Here is a 22,294-nt window from a genome sequence, read left to right as displayed (position 1 = left end):
ATGTGACTGACTGGTGAGAACATGGCCGGAGGTTTACTGGTGCCACCTACTGGTGGCGTGTTTCAGCGCAATAGTATTACATTGAGAATTATCACAATATGCACATGTTTAAAATCCCCTTTATTTTAAGTTATTCATACAGATCTTAAGGCATCTGCACAAAGTACAGTTTCTGCAGAGGTTTAAAAAAAATCACTTCCCTCAGATGGCAGACGGATTTGAAAACAAGGTTGATAAACATTTTTGGTGTTTGTCTTCCTCCAGTCTCCTGAATAACATGTTCATTACTCAAAAATCTTAAATTACAGTTCTTGTTATATATTTATATATATCTATCTCTCTCTCATATATATATATGAAATACCTTTATTTCTTACAGCGGTCAGACATAGTGAGTGATAACAGGAAAAAAGTGTCTTTAAATCCATTAAATATGTACAGAGAGACTTCACATCATGGCAAACACGCGCACACACACACGCTCAATTTCTCTCACTCTCAGACATACACACAGCAGGCTGCACAGCACTATAGGAGGGAATAGACACCAACTCGATGCTCCGACACGTCTATTTACAGGTCCCTGCATAACTGCACGATGTCACTCTTGTTGTGTCTTACGGAGATGGCTTATAGGAGGTCCAATGTGCGTTTACTGGTATTTTATTTTTTCCCCAGTGAAGATGGTTGTAGGTAAAAGGGAAGAGGTGTTTAATTAAAGTCTAAATTGTGTCCCCCCTCACACACCACTTCACAAGTAGCCTATTGCCCCACTCTAAACCTACCTCCAGGGTAAAGTACAGTACGGTAACGTCAAGCTCTCTTAAGGTGTTTGAAGGTAGATGGACATGGCAGGAGTGCGGGTGTGCCTCAGGTGAGTGAGTGCGTGAGAGGAGGGGTGCGGGGTTTGAATGTGACTAACGGACATCGTGCAGCTCCTGTGAGCGGTCAGGGCTACTTGGTCACATGGACACGGAAGGTAACTCGGCCCAGGAACTTGTCGCGTTCGTCGTCATTGCGCAGGTCCGAGCCCTCCACCTTGCATTCGATGGTCAGGTGTGTGTTATAATCCTGCTCATTCAAAAGCAGCTTCACTGCCACCACAGGCTGGACATAGTTAGGCTGGAAGAGAAAAAAACAACAACAAATAAACAGCTCCAATTAAAAATCAAAACATATTGACTGGTAGTGTGTCCTCCTCATATAAACATGTGCTGTTCCGAGTGGTTTTTTTTTACTGAAATTTATTTTCTCATTTTATTGTTTCTTATTATTCTTTTACTATTGATTTTAATAATGTCAGTATCAGGGACGATAATTACATTAGCTCCAGTGCATCTGACTCTGGTACTCACATGTGCTTTCTTGCCATAGTAAGGGAAATACATCTTGTCAAATCGGCCCTCATCGGGGAAATACTGCATCTGCAGAGGGATTTCTCTCTGAAACAGTGAACCAAAAAAAAAAAAAAAGCGGGATGGTGAATTCACAGCTCCTCTTTACAAAGGAAGGGACTTGATGTGAATTGTGCTGTTGCCTGTAGCAACAGGCAGTTCTCACCTAACTGCCAGAACAGGGTGATGACAACCAAGTGACGCACTCTGTACAAGATGTTACTATTAACGTGAAAATCCCACTGCCAGAAATTTCTCATCATCCCTTTCATACAAGCACACACTTTCCCTCCAGCTTAACAGAGCATGGCACCAAAACATCTCAATGACTTTGGGATATGCTCATATCCCTCTCTAGTTTATACAAGCCAGCACGAGAGATTTTAATACCCCCCCCCAACCTCCATGTCCCGATATTACATGTATATTCATCCGAAAACATGTGCCAAACTTCTGGAAACACCAAGCTGTTGACAGTTAATAGTAAATTACATTCCTTTTGGCCTTCAGAACAATTATTTCATACACGTCCTGAAGACTTTCTTGTAGTTATTTAGAATATTTTTAAAGAAATCTGAAACACAGGCTAAAGTTGGATTCCTCTGCATTCAAAAAGGCATAGTATAAAAAAAATATCCTCATGTTTGAGGATAAACAACTTTACTTTTCATATTTTATATTACACTTAACATAACCTTTTGTCCTGTTGGTGTTCCCATCACTTTGTCCACACCATGTCCATATTCACCACAAGCAATAATTCAGGCAGCTCTTCACACCTTTAGTAAGCAGTGACAGTCTACCTCTTCCAGCACGTTTATGCGCCTGTAGTAGGCAGACAGTAGGTACAAAGCATTTGAGCAGTTGCTAAAGTGAAAGTGTCATATCTGATAAAGCGGTGCATTGCATGCTCTGACTTTAGTTTAAATAAAGTGTGAACAGAGATGGAATACTGATGTTCTGGAGCAAGGTTAAACAGTCAAAGGCAACCTTCAGCAATTTTTGTTCATTTTTAAGTGATATAAATACACTACAATATTTATTCTGTTTACATATGCCAAATAAAAAAAAAAAAAACCCACAATAGTCCAGGGCTGAAATGTGCTTTTAACCGTACATGGCTCCTCGTGTCAAGGTTTACTTTTGGCTCTTGTCTGACTGGTCCACATTGCCCTGGCAGTTTCACACAGACGAATAGACCTACACAGGCTGCCAGTAATGAAGGACAAACATATGATTTGGTTTGATATACAATCTTTATGTTTAGATGAATGTATCCCATCAAACTCGTGCCTGTTCTCTGACAGAAGCATTTTAAACATAGACCAGAAACTTTAGCATCAAGAGGCATAATATGAAATCGGATACCCACCACCTGGGCAGGGCCAGTATTAACAGACAATGCGTGATTCAGGGAAAATTTGGGTCAGATTCTATAATACATCTAACCTGGAATTGCACAAAATAAAGTAGATTGCAATGTCACAACAGTAAGTATAGGTTAAATTAACAAATACTAATTTTAACATGAGTACATAAATATGAATTATTATATGTTGACGTAACTGGAGTTTGACATTTGAGCATCATGAGCATAATAACGTCAATTAATTAAGTAATAGCTCATTTTGAGGCTTATTCATTTTTACCCATGACTGATCAGTACTGGACAAGGAGGGTATCAGCACTGGAACTGAAGTGGTATCAAACCATCTCTAGTATTTTCCAAAGCCATTATTGTCCAAAATGTTGTATTTAGCACACCAAGCTGTCAGATGTGACTGTCATGACAGTGGTTATTACACTCCTTAAATAACCTCAGTGACAGCTTTAATATTCAATTATTGTTATTATTATTATGTATTCCATCACAATACTTTGGAGGAAAGCTTTGCAGATAGAATGAATCATGACTGCAGAAGAGGTTTACTGCCTACTGTAGATTCTGATTCATTCTGGTAGTCAAGTCAAGCAACACAATCCGTTCATGTAAATATAAGCTTGATTGTGCCATATATTTAAATGGACGCAATAAAAGCATCAGAACTAATGCAGCCACCTGCAAAAATGTTCGGTTAGTGTGAGAATCAAAACACTGTCTTTTTTCTTCTTGTTTGTACTGTTGCTAGTGAAAATGGGAGCAGCCTGTTACTAAAGAGAAAATTATACACTTTCCTTTGTCTCCTGTATACCTTCAAAAAGATCACACACAAAGAAATAATGGCCAAGAGGGGGAAGGTACTTAATGTTAGGAAAAGCATTAGAATAGGGGTTTGTCTAGTAGGGGTGTAAAGTGGTTAGACAGGTTTCCCCCAGTCAAAACTTGGCACCATGGACAGCCAGTTGAAAACCTAATATGCTTATCTGCCCCTAGATTAGTTTTCTAATGTTCCACCTCCAGCATCCTTTCCTCTGTAAATGATAGGTATAGAAATCAATACAAAGGGGATTAAACCGGGCTTTTTTTTACCTGGATATAAGGAATCACAGACAACCGTTTTTTTCCACATACATTAGGACTGAAACATCACTGAGTCCCATTGCCCACTGCTTAAAATTCCACAGTGTTAAAGCCTGTCCCAAATGGTACCATTAGTGCTGCCATCTTATTTAATCATAAATTAGCTGTTGTTAACAACCTACTAATGTAAGGGTCCAGAGCTCTCCAGATCCCCAAGCTTTTCTGTCATAACGTTTAGAACGTACTACCTGTACAGGGTATGCATTATAGTAATGGCTTTCGTTACATTAGCTATTTTCCATTGCAGCTCAACAATGATTATAAAAGCATGACGCAGCTCAATTAGATGATATAGGACTGTGCAAATGTCAGTTCCTTTATTCAGTTTCTGACTGATTAATTAAATTAGTGATTAATTACAAGTTACAGAAAGCATTTCGAAATAATTCAGTATAAAATGTGTTCAGTCATCTTTAATAGCTTACAGTGTTGTTTTAGATATAGATATATATATATTTTTCTTACAATATGTAGATGTAGTTGGCAGGATTTTTGCTGATTAGTGGAATGGTCTTATGTCAAATCCTTTCAAAAATTCCTTCAGAAGATTTACATTTACAGCATTTAGAAGACACTCTTATCCAGAGGTGTTCAGACAGAATGTGTATCCTAGCTAATACAAATAGGTTAGCGTCCAAACTCGCTCTGAGCCCTGACGCTGGCCAGAAGAAGGGCGGGTTCCGATACCTTGAAAGAACAAAATATGTTAAGTGCAATACACAGCATCTAATCAGTAACCTGCATTTACGGTTACTACATACAGTACATAGAAATTATTTTAAAGACCCTGTCCAGTAAAAAAATAAACTTTTTTTTGCCTTGTTAATTTGTCCTTGGGGTGTTTCCTATAAGCTAAAATATGTATAATGAACAAAATAAGCTGTCAAAACCATGGCTGGGTGTTTAAACAGTGTACCAAATACAGTCGCAAATGAGTGGTCTCAAATGGTAAAGGTATGTTGAGAAAGAGTCAGGACTAATGTCATATTTATAGATCCATTTGTACTGAATACAGATGTAAAATAGAGTTATATGTAAGCTACATTTAAGGCATTTGAGGCTACATTAAGGCATTATTCCCTTGAAAATAACATCTAAATGTGATTTTGATATTCAAGACATGAGGTTTTAGGGGTTTAATCAGAGGGGGGTTTAATATACAACTGTTGGTCAGCCAGCTGTAAACAATTCACTAAGATGGATCCCAGGCTATAAGGAATTTTAGGTAAAATACTTCCCCTGAGACTGCACTGATGAGCATGGAGGGACGTGGTGGGCACAGCCTTGAACATGAGAACATTCTTGAAAATAAGAACATTCTGTGCACCCATGATTCTTGGGGTCACTTGCAAATGAGGTCCTTAAGACAGAGGGTGTACCATTTGGGACAAAGCTTTATTTTATTAGAAGCCTGGGAAAAGTGGAAGTTTTTGCTCTTGTGTGACCTCTGGAGGAAGAAGAGAGGCAGTGTTTACATGCTGCTCCACTGGTCCTAAGCTTCCTCTAGCTGGGGGGTGGGGTTTGAAGGTATACAGTACTAATTTCTTGCATTATAATGTTTTAAAAGAGCCAAACACAAGCACTACAGGAAAGGAGCTGGACCGAAGCAGCAGAGTTATGGTAAAGGATCATAACAAGGTTCCCTGGTGAGAACAGGGCATTTGGGCCTTAATTCTTACCACAGAGTGAACTGCCAGTACCAGGGGCAGCGTGGAGAGAGACCACATAAACATGTTTACAAAACAAAGATGACAGCACACTCGTACATTTTCTGTGGTGAACAAAACTTTACCCTGCAAATGACTTTAAATTTCACTCCCACATACAAACGGAAGTTGTTAAACACTACCTTGGCTGTGCAGTTGACGTATGGATTTCCTCGTGGCTTCAATCCAATAACCTGCACAGGAGAGAACATTTTGCTATTTAAAAACACCCTCTAATGTCATCTGTTCATAAGTCTATGTGGTGCAGATATACCTGTTAGCCTTCAAAAGAAAAACGAGTGTGTAAAATGTAATAAACTTACCCGGTTCATCTTGATTAAGACACAGGGCTGTCCATCAGCGTAGCCAAAATTTGCTTCAGCCAGACCAGCACACTGCCGCAGCATACTCCTTTTGAACATACATACACTTTTCTCCTTTTTATCATCCTGAATGTTATACTCGCCCGGTGAGCACTCCACATTCTGTTCCTGCACAGTGTCATTGTACTCTGCATTTGAAAACAGAGAAAGCAAGATGGTGACTAACAGGGAATGAGCATGTGAATAATAAACCACACACTGAAGCTATTTGCTCTTCTGAATATTATATTGTCCTTAAGATATATTTCAACATGTATTAAATGGATCTAGTTTAAAATGTTGAATATAACATGAGCACCATTTTCCACTGCCATTAAATAATCAGTTTATAAAGTTTACATTTAAAAACTTGCAATAATATTTAGAACATTTGTTTCAGGATATTATTAATAAACATTTGGTTTAGGATCTTATATAGTCACACCTGGGATAAAACCCTTATACCTTACTTAAACCTTATCTGACACTGATGTATCAAACAGGAACGGTCAAACACAGCTTTAATAAAATGTACTTTTATATTATGTACTATAACGATGTATTTCTCTTGTAAAGTTAAAGGCTTTTGACATTCAGGGTTTGTTTTTACTGATGTTTACTTCAAATATATAACATTTTTATTTTGTATTTCTGTGTTTCTTATTTATTCATTTTTAAAGGGAAGTGTTAGTGTGAAGAACATTCACATATTTTAAATAACCTAGGTATAACCCTTTAACAGGTAAATAGAATTTCCATTGCATCACTAAAAGAAGCTTCTGACACCTGTTATTGCAGGGTCATAACGATGTGGGTAACATATAATTTGCTAATTGTCAAAGCTATTTTCTGACCACTGAACAATAGAACTGGCACCACAGGTATCTCTCTGGTTCTGTGCTGTAAACAACCTCTTTGGAATGCTGTTAGAAAATGACATGTCAAGACAAGAACCTTTTAACCTACTCCTCAGAGGGTACTTGTCTTACTTTCCCAAGCCTTTCAAACTCATGAATGGTGTAAATCATGCATGACAGACTACAGACTGTGGATTATGGATGTGTGGATACTTACAATAACAAAATAATAGACCTATTTCAATTGGGATTCTCCAAATGATCAAAGCTGAAACCTTTTACCTTCCCTGCATTTTGGAACAGAACATTTACTTTGAACTATTTCCTTATGGGCTGGCAGGTTTTCCTCTCCAAAGTGTACTTCCCTTCAATCTCTCCTGTGATTATCCTCCTTTTAAGAGACACTGTAGCCATTCTTCTCCAGTTTACCTTCATCACAACACATTTAAATCCGGAGCTGTATTTTAGTCAGCATAATCCCATATCTAACAATTAAGCTACCTTATGTGGTAAATTATATTTCAACAAATTTTTAAAAACTGAAGAAAGATGTTCAGCATTACTAAAGAATCCATATTTGTAATGTCCAGCGCATTTATACTTGATTTCCAGTAGCCACTACAACTTGTTAAAATGATATGCAAAGTCTAAGCACACCTTTGGCGAATAAACCATTCCTTAAACATGGTTCTGTACATTTGAACCTATGAGTAGTTTGTTTGTTACATTCACATAGTGAGGAATCAAAGAAGGAAATAGTTTTAAGAAGTATTCCCACATCCTTCAACCAGCAGTGTTCAAACTTTAACCGTATAAAATTAGGCTATTTTCTTTAAGGTGCTTAACTGGTTTTCTTCCAAGCCTTTCACAAATAAACATTCCTTAAACCAACTCTTATAGTCTGAATCCATAACTCCTCACAAACAGTGCTCATGGCAGGGTTTGAGCCCACAACCCCAGGACCCTGGAGTTGTTTGACAGCAGCAGTACCTGTTCCGCCGCCCTCAATCCATGACATTATGCATTTCAACACATTTTAAAACAGAAGGCAACACTTACGCTGCAGAAAGCTCTCCAAGTTCATGATGTACTTGCTGTACTGCTGTGGATTAGAGCGATTTACAATGATGTCCAAGAACCTTGGCCTGATCATCAGACCTGACAATAAAAACAACAGGAAGTTCATTTAGTTCTCCAGTTTCGCAACTATATGCTTTGCAGTTTTGCTAATTTATGCTTAAATAATGTGAGAACACCAGTAATGATTACATTTGTGCACATTTTACATGCTGCTGCTATGATTTAGAGTTCTTACATTTAGATATGGATGATGATAATTATATATTAAAACCATGCCCACTCAGAAGACATCAATGAAGCTGTAAATACACATAAAAATATGCTAATAATCACATTTGATCAAGTTATTATTAAATATTAAAAATACTTGTGTAAAAAGTAGTCATCAGCAGATTTCATTTTTAAGAAATAAATACAGATGCTGGTCATAAAATTAGAATATCACGAAAAAGTTGACTTATTTCAGTAATTCCATTCAAAAAGTTAAACTTGTGCTCATTCATTACACACAGACTGATATTTCAAGTGTTTATTTCTTTTAATGTCTTCTTTTGAAGACACCTGGTGCCACACACTAATCAGCTAATTAACTCAAAACACCTGCAAAGGCCTTTAAATGGTCTCTCAGTCTAGTTCTGTAGGCTACACAATCACAGATGACTGCTGACTTGACAGCTGTCCAAAAGATGACCGTTGAAAACTTAAACAAGCAGGGCAAGACACAAAAGGTCACTGCTAAAGAGGCTGGCTGTTCACAGAGCTGTGTCCAAGCACATTAATAAAGATGCGAAAGAAAAGGAAAAGATGTGGTAGAAAAAAAGTGTTTGTAAAAAAAAAAATAAAAAAATAAAAACCCATTCAAAAATATGGGGGAGATACACAAAGACTGGACTGCAGCTGGAGTCAGTGCTTCAAGAACCACCACCACACAAACATGCAAGACATGGGTTTCAGCGTCGCATTCCTTGTATCAAGCCACTCTTGAACAAGAGACAGCATCAGAAGCATCTCATCTGGGCCAAAGCCAAAAAGGACTGGACTGCTGCTGAGTGGTCCACAGTTATGTTCTCTGATGAAAGTAAATTTTGCATTTCCTTTGGAAATCATGGTCCAAAAGTCTGGAGGAAGAGAGGAGAGACACAGAATCCATGTTGCTTGAGGTCCAGTGTAAAGTTTCCAAAGTCAGTGATGGTTTGGGGTGCCATGTCGTCTGCTGGTGTTGGTCCACTGTGTTTTCTGACGTCCAAAGTCAACACAGCCGTCTACCAGGACGTTTTAGAGCACTTCATGCTTCCTGCTGCTTACCAGCTTCATGGAGACGCAGATTTCACTTTCCAACAGGACTTGGCACCTGCACACAGTGCCAAAACTACCAGTTCCTGGTTTAAGGCCCATGGTATCCCTATTCTTAATTGGCCAGTGAACTCACCTGACCTTAACCCCATAGAAAATTTATGGTGTATTATGAAGAGGAAGATGCAATACACCAGACCCAACAATGCAGAAGAGCTGAAGGCCACTATCAGAGCAACCTGGGCTCTCATATAACACCTGAGCAGTGCCACAGACTGATCAACTCCATGCCACGCCGCATTGCTGCAGTAATTCAGGCAAAAGGAGCCCCAACTAAGTATTGAGTGCTGTACATGCTCATACTTTTCATGTTTATACTTTTCAGTCGGCCAACATTTCTAAAAATCTTTTTTTGTGTTGGTCTTAAATAATATTCTAATTTTCTGAGATACTGAATTTGGGGTTTTCACTAGCTGTCAGTTATAAGTCAGCAAATTAAAAGAAATAAACACTTGAAATATATCAGTCTGTGCATAATGAATATAATTTTTTTTAATTAACTTACAAATTTTCCAAGATACGACCCCGCTGCTGGGTTGGTTTCTTGCTTTATGAAGCAAGCCGAGGTCTGAGTTACAAGTGAGTGAGCTGATGCCACCCAACACTAGGTGGCCCAGTGAGCGTTCAGTTTATCTTGCCTTGCCAACATCTCTGTCGTATAGCTTTTTTTTGTAGCATTGCGGCATTACGCGTGTAGCGGTACAGCACAAAAAGAAAAACCTCCCCAATCACCTTCATTTTAATAGGGAAATTTAATTTGATATACGAGCAAATCGAGTTGCGAGCTCGGTCACAGAAGGAATCAAACCTGTAAGTCTATGCTAGTTCACAGTAGTGCATTTAAAAGAAAAAGGGGAGGAAAGAAAAAAAAATGATCTGTGTGGAACTACATGTGATCAGATAAAAAAAAAAAAAAAAATTGGCAATGACTAATGTGCATTTATCAAAGTGTAGAGAATAATGGGAGAGCATTAATAAAAAAAACTTGGGGATAAACAAAAACATAAAAAATAATAATAAAAAGTCAGAGATAGAAAAGGCAAAAAGAAAGATTCAGTAGAAAGTAAATCTTAACACTTATGGAGGGGCGAGTCAGCTGTATGAGTGAATGACAAAGAAAATGAATGAGAGAGCCCTTACAATCCTAGGTTCAATTTCACTAAAAACAGTGCCATTTCCATGTTAATATATGTTGCATGCCACAACCTGAGTGACATATCAATTCGCCAAATGGACCTGAAGTGTCAGTAAAACAGCACAGAACAAAGCTGCCTGCTAAACTGCACCTTTTGTAATTTGCATGTATTATGAAATTCCAGGAAATGTCTTCAGTTAATATGAATACAGATGAACCCTGCCACACGTCTACTGTATCAGAACACTCGTTTTTAAACAGTGATCTGACTAAGGAGCCATAAAGGTTACAGAAAGAAAACAGCACAATGAGCGTTATTCTGCTATGCAAAGTCATGTAAATACATAATCTCATGTTCTGGTATCAGTTTTTATGGCTCCCGACTGTTGTTTGTTTTACATGAGGAGAATACAAAATGACTCGATGCAAAAATAAATATATATATATATATTTTAATTGAATAAAAAAGGCAGACTTGTACGCGCATTTGTGAAGTGACACTAAAAGCTTAATGGACAGGCAAGCATCCAGGTCACACTATTACTCCTGCACAATTTCACTTTGCTAATATGATATCCCTGTGTTTTGTTCTGAAAAGTGTCATGGTTTGCACAATTAACAGAGTTTGCAGAGATGTTGTGAGAATGATACCTGGGTTGGCCACTCGGTCCCTATACTTGGGAGTATAATCATCCAATGTCTGCAGCATCACCCACATAGTGAGAGAGAACATCCCAGCGAGGAAGCCATAGAAGACCACATAGAAGAGGAATATGAGAGCTAGAGAGAGAGGGGAGAAGAGTGTGTTAATGCTTAGATGGTGATGAAAAGTCATGAAAATGCACTCAATGAAATTAGGTTTGGGCAAGTGTTTTTACTTCAAACATGCGAAGCACCATCCAGCTCAGCAGTTCATCGGGTCTCTCGAGTCTCAGAGACCCGATCTTCTGCACATTGTTTCATTTCTTTAAATGTAACCCATTAAAAGAGGCTTGTTAAAGTTAACAGGATGGAGTCCCATAGATGGAAATTAGGAACTTTTAATACGGTAGTTAGTCTTGGGCGATAAGAGTGCAAATCAATATCACGATTAATAGTACATTTTACCACGGTTATGTTTAATGAACGATTATTTTGGTTTTGTATGTTCGACCACCATTTTTCAGCGACTCCAGTATGCTCCAGTATTAATGCTGGGAGCTTGATAAGAATCATGTGACTACAGAGTTTTAAAGGGACAGTAAATGAACTCGTGGACATATCCGAATAAAAAAAAAAAAAAAACTGTTAAAATAATCGATATACACAATATTATGTATATAGTATTGATTTTGATTAGTTTTCAATTGCCCAGCCCTAGCTGTAGTACATATATCCATTATTATAATCAACCAAAAGTCAACTCATCCCAAATAGACATCAGAATCAAAGGCCAGAAATGTACAGCATTGTAATAGATGACCACTATTGCTGAAGTTACTATAAATGGAGCATTCACCTGTGATTTAATCCTCAGTGTTTTTTTTTTATCCCACAAATAAATTATCTTCGTTGATTAGGTTCTTCTGATTGGAACGGACTGCTAAAGAGAGGGTGGGGGTCTAATATGTCCAGTTTGTCCTAAAACATACACTTTCCACACAAAAATGTGACTACAGTGTTTCTAATCCCTGGTACAGGAAAAAACGAAGATGATGAGTGGGTGGAGAGGGATAGAGGCAGGCTGAGGTTACTTATAGATGCATTTCGTCTTTGCTGATATCTGAGGTAGACTGCTGTTACTATAAATAGCGTGTGGGGGAGGACAGTTTAGTGAAGGCACACCAACGGCCTGGAGAGAGGAGATATCTCACACGCTGTATTCTGCTTCTTGCCAGAACACTCTTCTTAATCTGTCTCAAATCACTGCATCATCACAGAGGGACTGGACATACCAGTGAACGATCATTATGTTAAGGAATCTTTTGGTCTCCAAGAGGTTTCCATAGAAAATTAATGTAGTTTCCATTAGGAAGAAACCATTATGTCCTCAAACGCTCTAAGCATTTTGCAGTTAGGTCTATTAAAGCAAGATCGGTGAAAGAGTAATTGTACCAATGATGATGATAAACAGACAGAATTGGATTTAACCACATTTCACAATTAGATTTGACCAATATTTTGACCATAACATGTTTGGATTCAACTGATAGCTGACAACATTTATTGTAATCTGGGAGAGCAGAATGGCAAGGTGACACCGGGCCACTACACTTAAATGTCTATATTTTATGCACTTTATTGTTAATAAAAGATACAACGCCACCAGTTTGAAGGTAATGTATAGGGTAAGGTATAATAAATCATCAGGATATAAACATTGATTTTAGGGTTAGATTAAAGCCATTTAAGTTAGAGTTAGTTAAAACAATATATAAAAAAATGTACAAAGTATTACTTTACACACTAATACTTAGTATTAATAAGGTTGAAAATTTTCTACTGTGTAGAAGCCTTTTTAGGTTATTTTCACACTAGTGTTTTTTTTTCCAGACCCAGGACTGCTTGACTGTGAGTTTAGTATGTTTGGTCAAGTGTGAAAGCTGTTTTCGAGCCCAGGAGCAGGCATGAGAACCCATCTCAGGTCCTTCTGAAACTGGTGAATGTGATTCACTTCAAGCAAAGTCTAGCATCTAGCTGCAGGTGTGGGAGCTTTTGGCCAGGTTGTAAGATTACTTTATTTTGAAAGACGTCCCTTTGTGTTTCAATTTTCATGGTATGTGCAAAGGAGACTAATAAGTAGTAAAGGGATGAACTTGGCACCTAACATTTTGCAAACCTGCACACAGAAGTGTGACATTAGATAGGTTCAGATGCCCAAAACCAAACCTGCGATAATGAGCCCCTCCCTCAAACAAGCCCAGATACTGTCCTGGGTGAAGCCTCAAGTATTCACTACAAGTGTGAAAATGCCCTTAGAAAGCTGTTATGACACAAATAAAATGTGATAATTGCCAGTAAAATGGTCTACTTCATACGGAGACTGACAAGTTGCCACATGAGTAGCACTGGATGTAACTTTCTTTTGGTTTATTTTGATGCAGTGAGCACAAACATGGCTTAAAGAACTGCTCTTAATCCCAGGAGAAATGAAATGTACGTCATGAATGCTATCGTTAGAGTTAGATTGCATGAGTCTCATCCCAGTTGGCTGTCCTCTAATAATTTTGGTGAGTGTGCACATTTTAAAAAATCTCAACCACACGGCACTGAGGTGTTGGAGACACTTGCCTGTGTAAACAATGCATTTCATTTTAAATTGATTTTTTAAATTCAACATTGGCTTTTCAAAACTACCTAAAGACAGAGAAAACATTTAGTTTTTACTGTATTCTTACACTAACATTCAATCAAAACTTTGTTACTAAATTACTACAGACTTAATACAACATCTCTTTTCCTGTCTCATCCAAACAGCTTTTTTAATCCAGCTTAAGCAGAATTTATCCATGCCTAGCTGATGATTTCACTAACTACCGCTGCCAGATGATGATGAGTTTAGCTTCTGAGTCTTGGCTCTTTTTAAAGTTTCTTCCTCATGCTTTTTCTATGCTTTCTGCCTTGATGTCATCACCTTCTGTTTACTCTTAGGGAATTTTAGAGTCTCTTCACTGTTATAAAGATCTACAGTAAAAATAAATAGCTGTACATTAAACCTACATTTAAATGGATGAATGAATGAACAAATGCTTTGTAGTTTAATGGCCAGTCTAGCATGAAGCATAGCATCTCTCTGCAGCTAATCTGCCAACAGTGGTTTATTATTACCAACTAGTTTGCTTACATTAGCTAGCCATTACAGTAATATAATATTATAGCCATTATAATAAAAGATGGCCAGGCTGTGTGAGCACCTCTATGCAAAAAATAAATAAATAAATAAATAAAAATTAAAAAAAAGAAGCTAATTCCAGATTCAACACATAAAACCTTTCCTAATTAGATGTGTTTAATCAGGTGAGATAAGTGAGGTAGAGCACTGAGCTCTGCAGGGCTGTAGCCTTCTAGGACTGGGGGGTTCACACCGTGATTTAGATGTGTAGCAGCACAAGGGAGGATACAAAAGATTAGTTCACCAACAGCTCTTATGCTTCTCTTAGCTCCTGAAGGAGTTGTTGTTTGTCCTGTCTCTCGTAACTGAACCCCAAAGAGCCAAATACTCTTCCTCCATTAGTGCCCAGACTGGCAGACCAACAGTGATAAAAATAGCCCTTAGCAATAGGCCGGGGGGCCATTGGGGTGTGGGCGGTACCCCAAGCAGGCCAGGAAGCAATTTACACAATGAGGGCAGTACCCATGGGTGCTACTTATTAGATTTCTATAAGTAATACATATATGCCCCATGACAACGTGTGGCTTTAAGGCATGAAGATCATAGGAACTGTAAGATGGCCGGGTACTTCTCTAAATTCCTCAAAGTTGTGTTTTTAGGCCAAACATTGCTGGAGTATTTTTAGACAAATGAAAGAACTCCAAACGTTGAAAAGCACGAATCGCAAAGAAGATATTGCTCTCTTCCTGCTCCATAGGTGTGTAATACTGACTTATTTTTGTTGTTTCGGATCACTTAAGGTGGAAATGTCTCCAAACTCGTGAGATGGCTAACTGCATTACTGGAAGTGCTACAAAACTAAACAACTCGAGTTACAAATGAGTTTCTGTGTTAATTCATAGTGAATAAAATCTTACAGAAATGTTTTACAGCCACACAAACCATCCTATTTATCTCTCTCCTCTAAATCACACCACTCTACCTTAAAAGATGCAGAGATTAGAACTGCGTTTCCCCACAACCATAGACATTCCCTTTAACTAACGATGCATGTTTGTTGTTAGCTTGATTTTACATAGTTCTTTCACTCCGCTTTAAGTGTACTGCTGGCACAATTATGTTTCAATGTGGGCAACAACACCTGAACAGAATCTGCGTTTTTAGACTGCTGTGACGTGTAAATGCAAAGGTAGAAGCCCTGCTCCAACTACATCAAAACAGGCAATTTGATTCTTGATTTCTATTAACACCATCACTAAATAAACCTAATTCATTAGGAATTTTAGGCATCATTAGGCAAATACATAAATATTTCGTTTTTAAATCAGCCTAATTTTTGAAGGCATCAGGCTGCCTCAGGAAAAAAAAAATACATAATCCTGTATACATATTTAGAATGATTTTGTTATGATGTCTCTCACAGAGAGAGGAAGAGAGGAGGGAAAAAAAAAACAAACAAAAAAAACTCTGACCAGCAAACAGCTAACTTCAGTTCAAGGCCAGAAACAGTTAGGTGTTTTGTTTTATTTACTGTCTGCAGTGCCGTGATTTCTATGCATTTGAAAGCCATTGTGCATGATAAAAATTACAAATATGCTTGGAGACCAAACAGATTTGGTAAAGTGCAGTGTTGACAGCAGCAACCATGCACAGAGGAACAGAAGGTGCCTTTGTATAATATATAAGACCAGAGATTGCAAATTCCAGCCTACATTTTGGTGAGTCTCAAAAAGACAAATCGCAGGATAGTCATTTTTGTAAGGAACCTGAACGGGTCAAATTTAACAGGAAGGCTGTAATAAACAGAAGAGAAATGTAATTGGTATTTTCTAAAAGAAAAAAATAATGCAAAGTTGGAATATCTGTCTGATCATACACTGATTCTCTGTGGTACCATAACAACCCTTAAAACTCTAGCCTGCAGTGCTACAGTTTACACATTGAAGCAAACATGGAGAGTGCAATTACCACAGGGCAAGCTTCATTTACAACAGCTTTGAGACACATGCTTCACAAATTACTTTCAGAACCATTATGAATTTCAATGTGGACTACTTCTCTAGCAAGCAGCGCCATCATTTACAAACCTCAGCTCCAAATAAAAACTGGGATAATATGTGAAATACAAGTAAAAACAGTGATGAGAAATGTACAGAAAAGGACTAGTTCTTTTCTTTACATGTGATGATTTAAGACTCAATTTTCATTACAAAAAAAAAATCTGCAAAAAATGTAAAGGTGCTCTTAAACACGTTATATGCTGCAGTCTTCTCTTGATTCAAGCTCATCTTTTTCTGAATTTAAGTTTGTAGTTGCAGCAGACGCAGAGCTCTCACTGGAATCAATACGGGCATCCCAGGCTGCAACATAATAATATAGAAATGCTGACCACACTTATTTGGCAATAATTAAAAAAGTGGACATATATAGACTGTTTGAAACACTATTAAATTTGCACAAGGGGTTAGTTTCCACATCAGTTTTAACCCTTTCTCTTTCAGTGCTTATTCAGGGCAATGTAGCCCCAATTTCTATGTTTAATTGTTTAAGTATCTACATTTTCATGAGCATGAAAATAATGGAATTCCTATACTGATTGACACTAACTTTTTCCATATTTTGGGTGCTTACCTTCAGAAATCTTTCTGCTTTCCTCTCTTAGTATCGGGATGTATTACTAGAGAAAATCACAGTATCAGGGAGGGTCTCTGAGCTAGCTCAGTGTTTTCACATAATGGTACATGGAAGTGGAATACTTGTTACTTGTGATTGTTGGGTTGGAGAAATGTCACGACACATTTAACACATTTATTGTCTGTAACCCCTTATCCAGTTCAGGGTCGTGGTGTGTCCGGAGCCTATCTGGAATCATTGGACAAGGCAGGAATACACCCTGGATGGGGAGACAGCCCTTCACACAGACACACAGTCACACCTACAGACACTTTTGAGTCACTAATCGATGGACCATGGGAGGAAACTGGAGCACCCGGAGGAAACCCATGCAGACACAGATAGAACACACCAAGCTCCTTACAGACAGTCACCCGGAGTGGGACTCAAACCCACAAACTCCAGGTCCCTGGAGCTTTGTGACATGCTGCGCCACCGTGCCACCCAACATTTAATAAAATGGAAAGGTGGTCTTACAGAAGTGCTGCAAAAACCAAACCACCAAATTTGCCATCAGCTTACCATTTGCTAAAACACTGTACTGCATGTGCAATGCCCCATAGAACGGAAACTATTCATCATGAAATATTAACTCTGTCTTAACTCCACTTGCTATTTCATAACCCTCCTTTAAAAAAAACAAAAAACAAACAAACAAATAAAAATGACAATATGCTGACCAAACTGATAATTTGTTTCAAACTACAATTAAACAAAGTTCATTCTTATTAACCAATCACTTAAACCGGAACAAACAAAACAAAATGTGCACTGCTCACTGTAACATGGTTAAATCCACTGGGACACAGGAGTGCTCAGTGCTGAGAGCCATGGGTATGAGAAAGCAGTACCTGTCCATTAACTTAAACCCAAGCCTTTTATTCCTTCAATACTCATCACTCTCGTCCTCTCTCCGGGGAGTACAGCATGTCTCAGGGATGAAAGCTATGCAGACATGACAGTTTCTCTTATGCGTACGTTTGTCCATTACTCTGTCACTGCCTGGCCACATTGGGAACTGTTCTGCAGTTGCAGCAGATACATCAGATTTGAAGAAGCAATTGTAAAAATACGAGTTATACAGCCGTCTTTCACACATCCTGCTCTGACGCATGTCATCTTAGCTGTCAGACAGTCATTTGATCAGTCAGTCAAGTTCCTGCAGGGCACACAAAGGCCAGTCCCAACGAGCATCTAGTACAGCAATCAACCAGGCATAACATACAATTCAGCGGTGGACAGTGGTCATACATCTTTGGTGCCGACATAGCAACAATGCTTTAAAAAGTATACTCAACTAAATTGTAATATTGAAATGTAAATTACAGTGACCTTCACCTTTAGTCTCCTTAACTTCTGTGGAGACTTGCGACAGTTGTGCCTGAGGAATTGTGGATACAGCAAGTTCTCACCTTTATGCAAATGAGGAGTGTTTCACCAACCCATTCAATAAGAATAATGCACGTAGTTAAATGTGCCGCAGTGCGTTACTCCATGCATCATGTCCACAGCAGTGATGAAGGAAGATGAAGAAGAAATCAGATGGACAAATTAGTCCCAATAGAGAAAACAACAACATGTTTCATTTTGTCTTAAGAACACAGAGAAATCACTATAGACCTTAAAATACATAAGAAGCACATCATCCAAATACCTAATTCTTTCAAGGAAGTCTGTTCCACGAGTAAACTACCCACTCCAAAACAATTATCAAACTACTGGTAATAATCTTCAAACAGAGCTCATCATACAACACCTATCTGAACAGAAAACTGATCGTATATTAGGGAGATAATTAGCCTGTTAAAGGCAGATTATTCTTAACAATCCTATAGAGACTCTAGGAACGATCACTTACAATTAAGGGTGGTACTGGTAGTGAACCTGGCATCGTCTGTAACATTAACATCTCTCTGCACATACAGCTGCCACAGGAAAGACTTCATGCATCTTAAGTGATGGCATGACTGCTGACTGTAGCAGAGCACAATAATCAGTCAGTGGGTTATGTTTCATCATGTGGAAGGCTAGGAATCCAACAGGGAAGGCTCCAGAAACCAAAGAGCTCTAAGGGATTTTTAGGATGCAATTAGTATAATAAATTGTCTGGAAATTAAAATTGCTATTGTTGCCTTTATTCACTGAGGCAAAAAGTACTGAGACCATCAAATCAGCTAGTTGCTAGGGAAGAAGCTCTTAAACTCCAGGCACTAACAAATGAATAAATAGAATTTTAGGATGGATGGTACTTCTCGGCCAGGGGGGTGGGAGAGGGATAAATAAATAAAATAGCCAGAGAGAAGATGGCAGCTGAACAGTGCAGAGCAAGCATCAGAAATGAGGCCATCAGGCATTTGGTGACCACAGTTATCTGGACTTAAAGAGAAAAATACTGGTCTTGAATTGTCTGTTCATTCTATCCAATCTGTACCTTAAAGAAGAAAGCAAAATTACATTACAACTTTATATTCAAACGTATGGCATGTCCTTTATCCTTCACAAGAGTGCCATCTCAGCACACTTTACATGTGCACAGCCGATACAGTATATTGGTATTCTCTCTCGTTCCTGATTAGCAAAGAGCCGGGTCATCCTTCACTGGCATTACCACTCCATCAAGGGCCTGCCTTCTCCAGCAACATGGAGAGAATCAATTTGACCTTGAAAGGCAAGGGAGGGTGGAAGAACAGAGGGACGGGGGAGGAATCGGAGAACTCATGCATTGCATTGAGGAAAACCCATCCCGGCAAGGAGGGGGACTGCGGAGCTCAGGATTTGTGAGCTGGGATGCACTGAAAAGCTGTGAATTCGCTCTGCGGAAACAGCAAAATGTAACCAGCCACATGACACTTCATTTATAGCTGGTAACCAGGCAACTGAGGGTAAGTTAAGAAACTTGCCCTCTCCCCGGCGCCCCCTTTTCCATACCCACCTTATCATAACACTTAATACACTTCATAAATTCATAAAACACACTTTACAACAGAGTTCCAGGACACCACGCGGGCATCTTAGTGATGTCTCAGCTGCTACTGTAATGTGAATTCATCCTGAGAGAGAGAGAGAGAGAGAGAGAGAGAGAGGAATTTTCCTCTCACTGCAGCAGAGAGAGCCCAGTGGCATATGCATGCAGAGTCCAGCTACGTCACAGCCACCAAACTGCAGTAAGTCACTCAGCTGAGAAGAAATTTTAATTTCTTCCTAAGAAGTCTTAAGAAGCCTCCACAGCAATACGCTCAGCTTACTATTGAGCATTAATAAAACACTATACAGAGAAAGACTCTCCCCCCCACCACCCCCTGCCTTGTGTGAATGTGGTTGTTTGGTGTGGAAGGGAACCATCGACATGCATTAACACTGAAGCCTTTTGTGTGTGTGTGCGTGTGTGTGTGTGTGTGTGAGAGAGAGAGAGAGAGAGAGAGAGAGAGAGAGAGACCAACACAGTGTGGTGCAGTGCATTGATTACAGTACAGGTAACAAGTAACAATCTTATAAAAACAGAGGAATACCACTCTGACATGTGGATTTTAGATATTTTAAATGCTCAGATATAGCACCAAAAACACATTCTGCTCTTGTAACAAATCTTATCCTTTCCATCCGTCCTCCATAGTTCTACACAGTGTTCTTTTGGACAAGTGAGTATAGCTTTTAGATCACACAGATGACAAAAAAGAAAATAAATGAAGATACTCAGAAGCATTTATAGAGTGTGTGGATCCACAGTATAGTTTGAAACATCATACTATGGTCATTTCTGTGCTGAAACATTTTAAACTCCATGCTCCATGATTAGTTCTGAAATAAATCCCTGTTGAGCACTGGACAGAACACAGTCACAGACAGGCTACTGCGGCAAGGGGCAGGCCTGCTTAAATCTTGCATCACCATGCAGAGGAGTCAGTGCTCAGCACCAGTTCTGAACAGTCAGTTCTTCATCAAGAAAACTGACTGAAAATATGGAGATGTCGCTTTTACACATCACGCAAGAGATCAATGTTATGAGCCCTCAGTGTAGCACTGACAGGAAACGGTTTACTAATTTATTAAGGTTTTATTGATCCTGGAGGCTCCAACATGTCTGCCTGGGTTTTTTATATTTAGGAAAATGGCAGATAATTAATTGGCGAGTATCAATTATTGTAGCGTGCTCCAGCTTCCCGATGAATGTCTGCATTCCTCTAGAAGCATAGATTATATGTCTATCAGGCTTTTTTTTAGTGCTAGACAAGTCTAACGTTTTTATATCCACTTTCCAGAGCTGAAATCTGAATTACAAGCAACAGCGCTCGAGGATGTCGTTGTTTTAGCGCTAAGACCGTGAAAATGCCGGTCTATGTCTGAAAAGGAAGCGGATTGTGGTGAGCTTCGTGTTCAAATTAAGCCTGAAGCTGAATTTGTGTAGAAATATGCCTTTAAAATGGAAAACCGTTATTTCGACCAGTTCATTCAGTCCTTTTCTTTTGAGCCAAACCCCTTTTCACCACCAACGCAGAACAAAATACCTCAGACATTAAGCACCCCAATATTCATCATTAAGTGTGCGCGGTTGTACCTTAGCATACATAACTTATAAAGACGAAGATATGTCGGTAAAATAAGGATATTTCTGACAAGCCGAAGAGCCACAGTCCACAGCCGTTGGTTTCTTACCCCAGCTGCTTGCAGTGCGCCCGATGAATTCCCCGGTTCTCGGATTGTAAATTAAATCTTTCCAGCTCGACTCTTTCCCCTCGGGCTTCTCCTCTTTGTTCGCCATGGCGGTTCACTGAAACCCTAAACTAAACAAACCCGCTTCTGGTAACAGAAAGCAGCGAAGCCGCTTCAGAACCAGAACCGAAACGAGGGGTGGGAGTATGTGTAAGAGTATGCAGCGTGTGAGAGAGTGGCTCTATGTGTGTGTGTGTGTGGCTCACACAGGAGCCGGCGCAGAACCGCACCGTGCGCATGCGCAATGCGACACCACTCTAAGGTTCGTATGTTAAAGGCTATAATATGAAGTTTTTATCAGAATATAAAAACCTCGTCCAGTGAGAACCTCGCACACACAACTTGGTTCGTGCCTTCGGCCTTTCATTTACGAAGCTCACAGCTATCCTTCACAGACCCTCCCCAAACCAATTAACGCCACAAATAAGGTTCATAAAAGCGTGTGTACAGGAGGCGAAGATTCCCAGAGATGAATTCTTCCAGAAGGAAAGTCTGGAAACCATCAGCATTGTGAAACCTGACTGACTTTGTGTTTACTCTACCTCTTAAATTGGCATTGTGGCAAAGGCCCGAATATGCTAGCTCAGATTCTGAAAAGTTCCTCATTAACACAGAGCTAGTCTCCGCCAGAGACGCTCCGCACCCCAGTGTGAGACTAACACAGTGCCAACATGGGCTACATCAAAATCATG

The 22,294-nt window shown here is 39.1% G+C and overlaps 1 protein-coding gene across 1 annotated transcript; it reads right to left on the bottom strand.

The window, feature by feature from the left end:
* Nucleotides 1-112: 112 nt before the first annotated feature.
* On the bottom strand, nt 113-21,910 carry atp1b3b (ATPase Na+/K+ transporting subunit beta 3b). Its single transcript, XM_066665469.1, has 7 exons — nt 21,546-21,910; nt 11,060-11,188; nt 7,900-7,998; nt 5,945-6,132; nt 5,765-5,815; nt 1,356-1,442; nt 113-1,122 (listed from the first exon to the last, which is right to left on the bottom strand). Exons 1-7 carry the CDS (start codon nt 21,649-21,651, stop codon nt 955-957), a joined length of 828 nt encoding a protein of 275 aa, XP_066521566.1. The 5' UTR covers nt 21,652-21,910; the 3' UTR covers nt 113-954.
* Nucleotides 21,911-22,294: the final 384 nt, after the last annotated feature.

The sequence above is a fragment of the Hoplias malabaricus genome, chromosome 1 (genome assembly GCF_029633855.1).
Source record: "Hoplias malabaricus isolate fHopMal1 chromosome 1, fHopMal1.hap1, whole genome shotgun sequence".
In the NCBI taxonomy this organism is placed as follows: Eukaryota; Metazoa; Chordata; class Actinopteri; order Characiformes; family Erythrinidae; genus Hoplias; species Hoplias malabaricus.
Note: the sequence above shows the minus strand (reverse complement) of the source record. Positions and strands in the feature narration are given on the sequence as shown.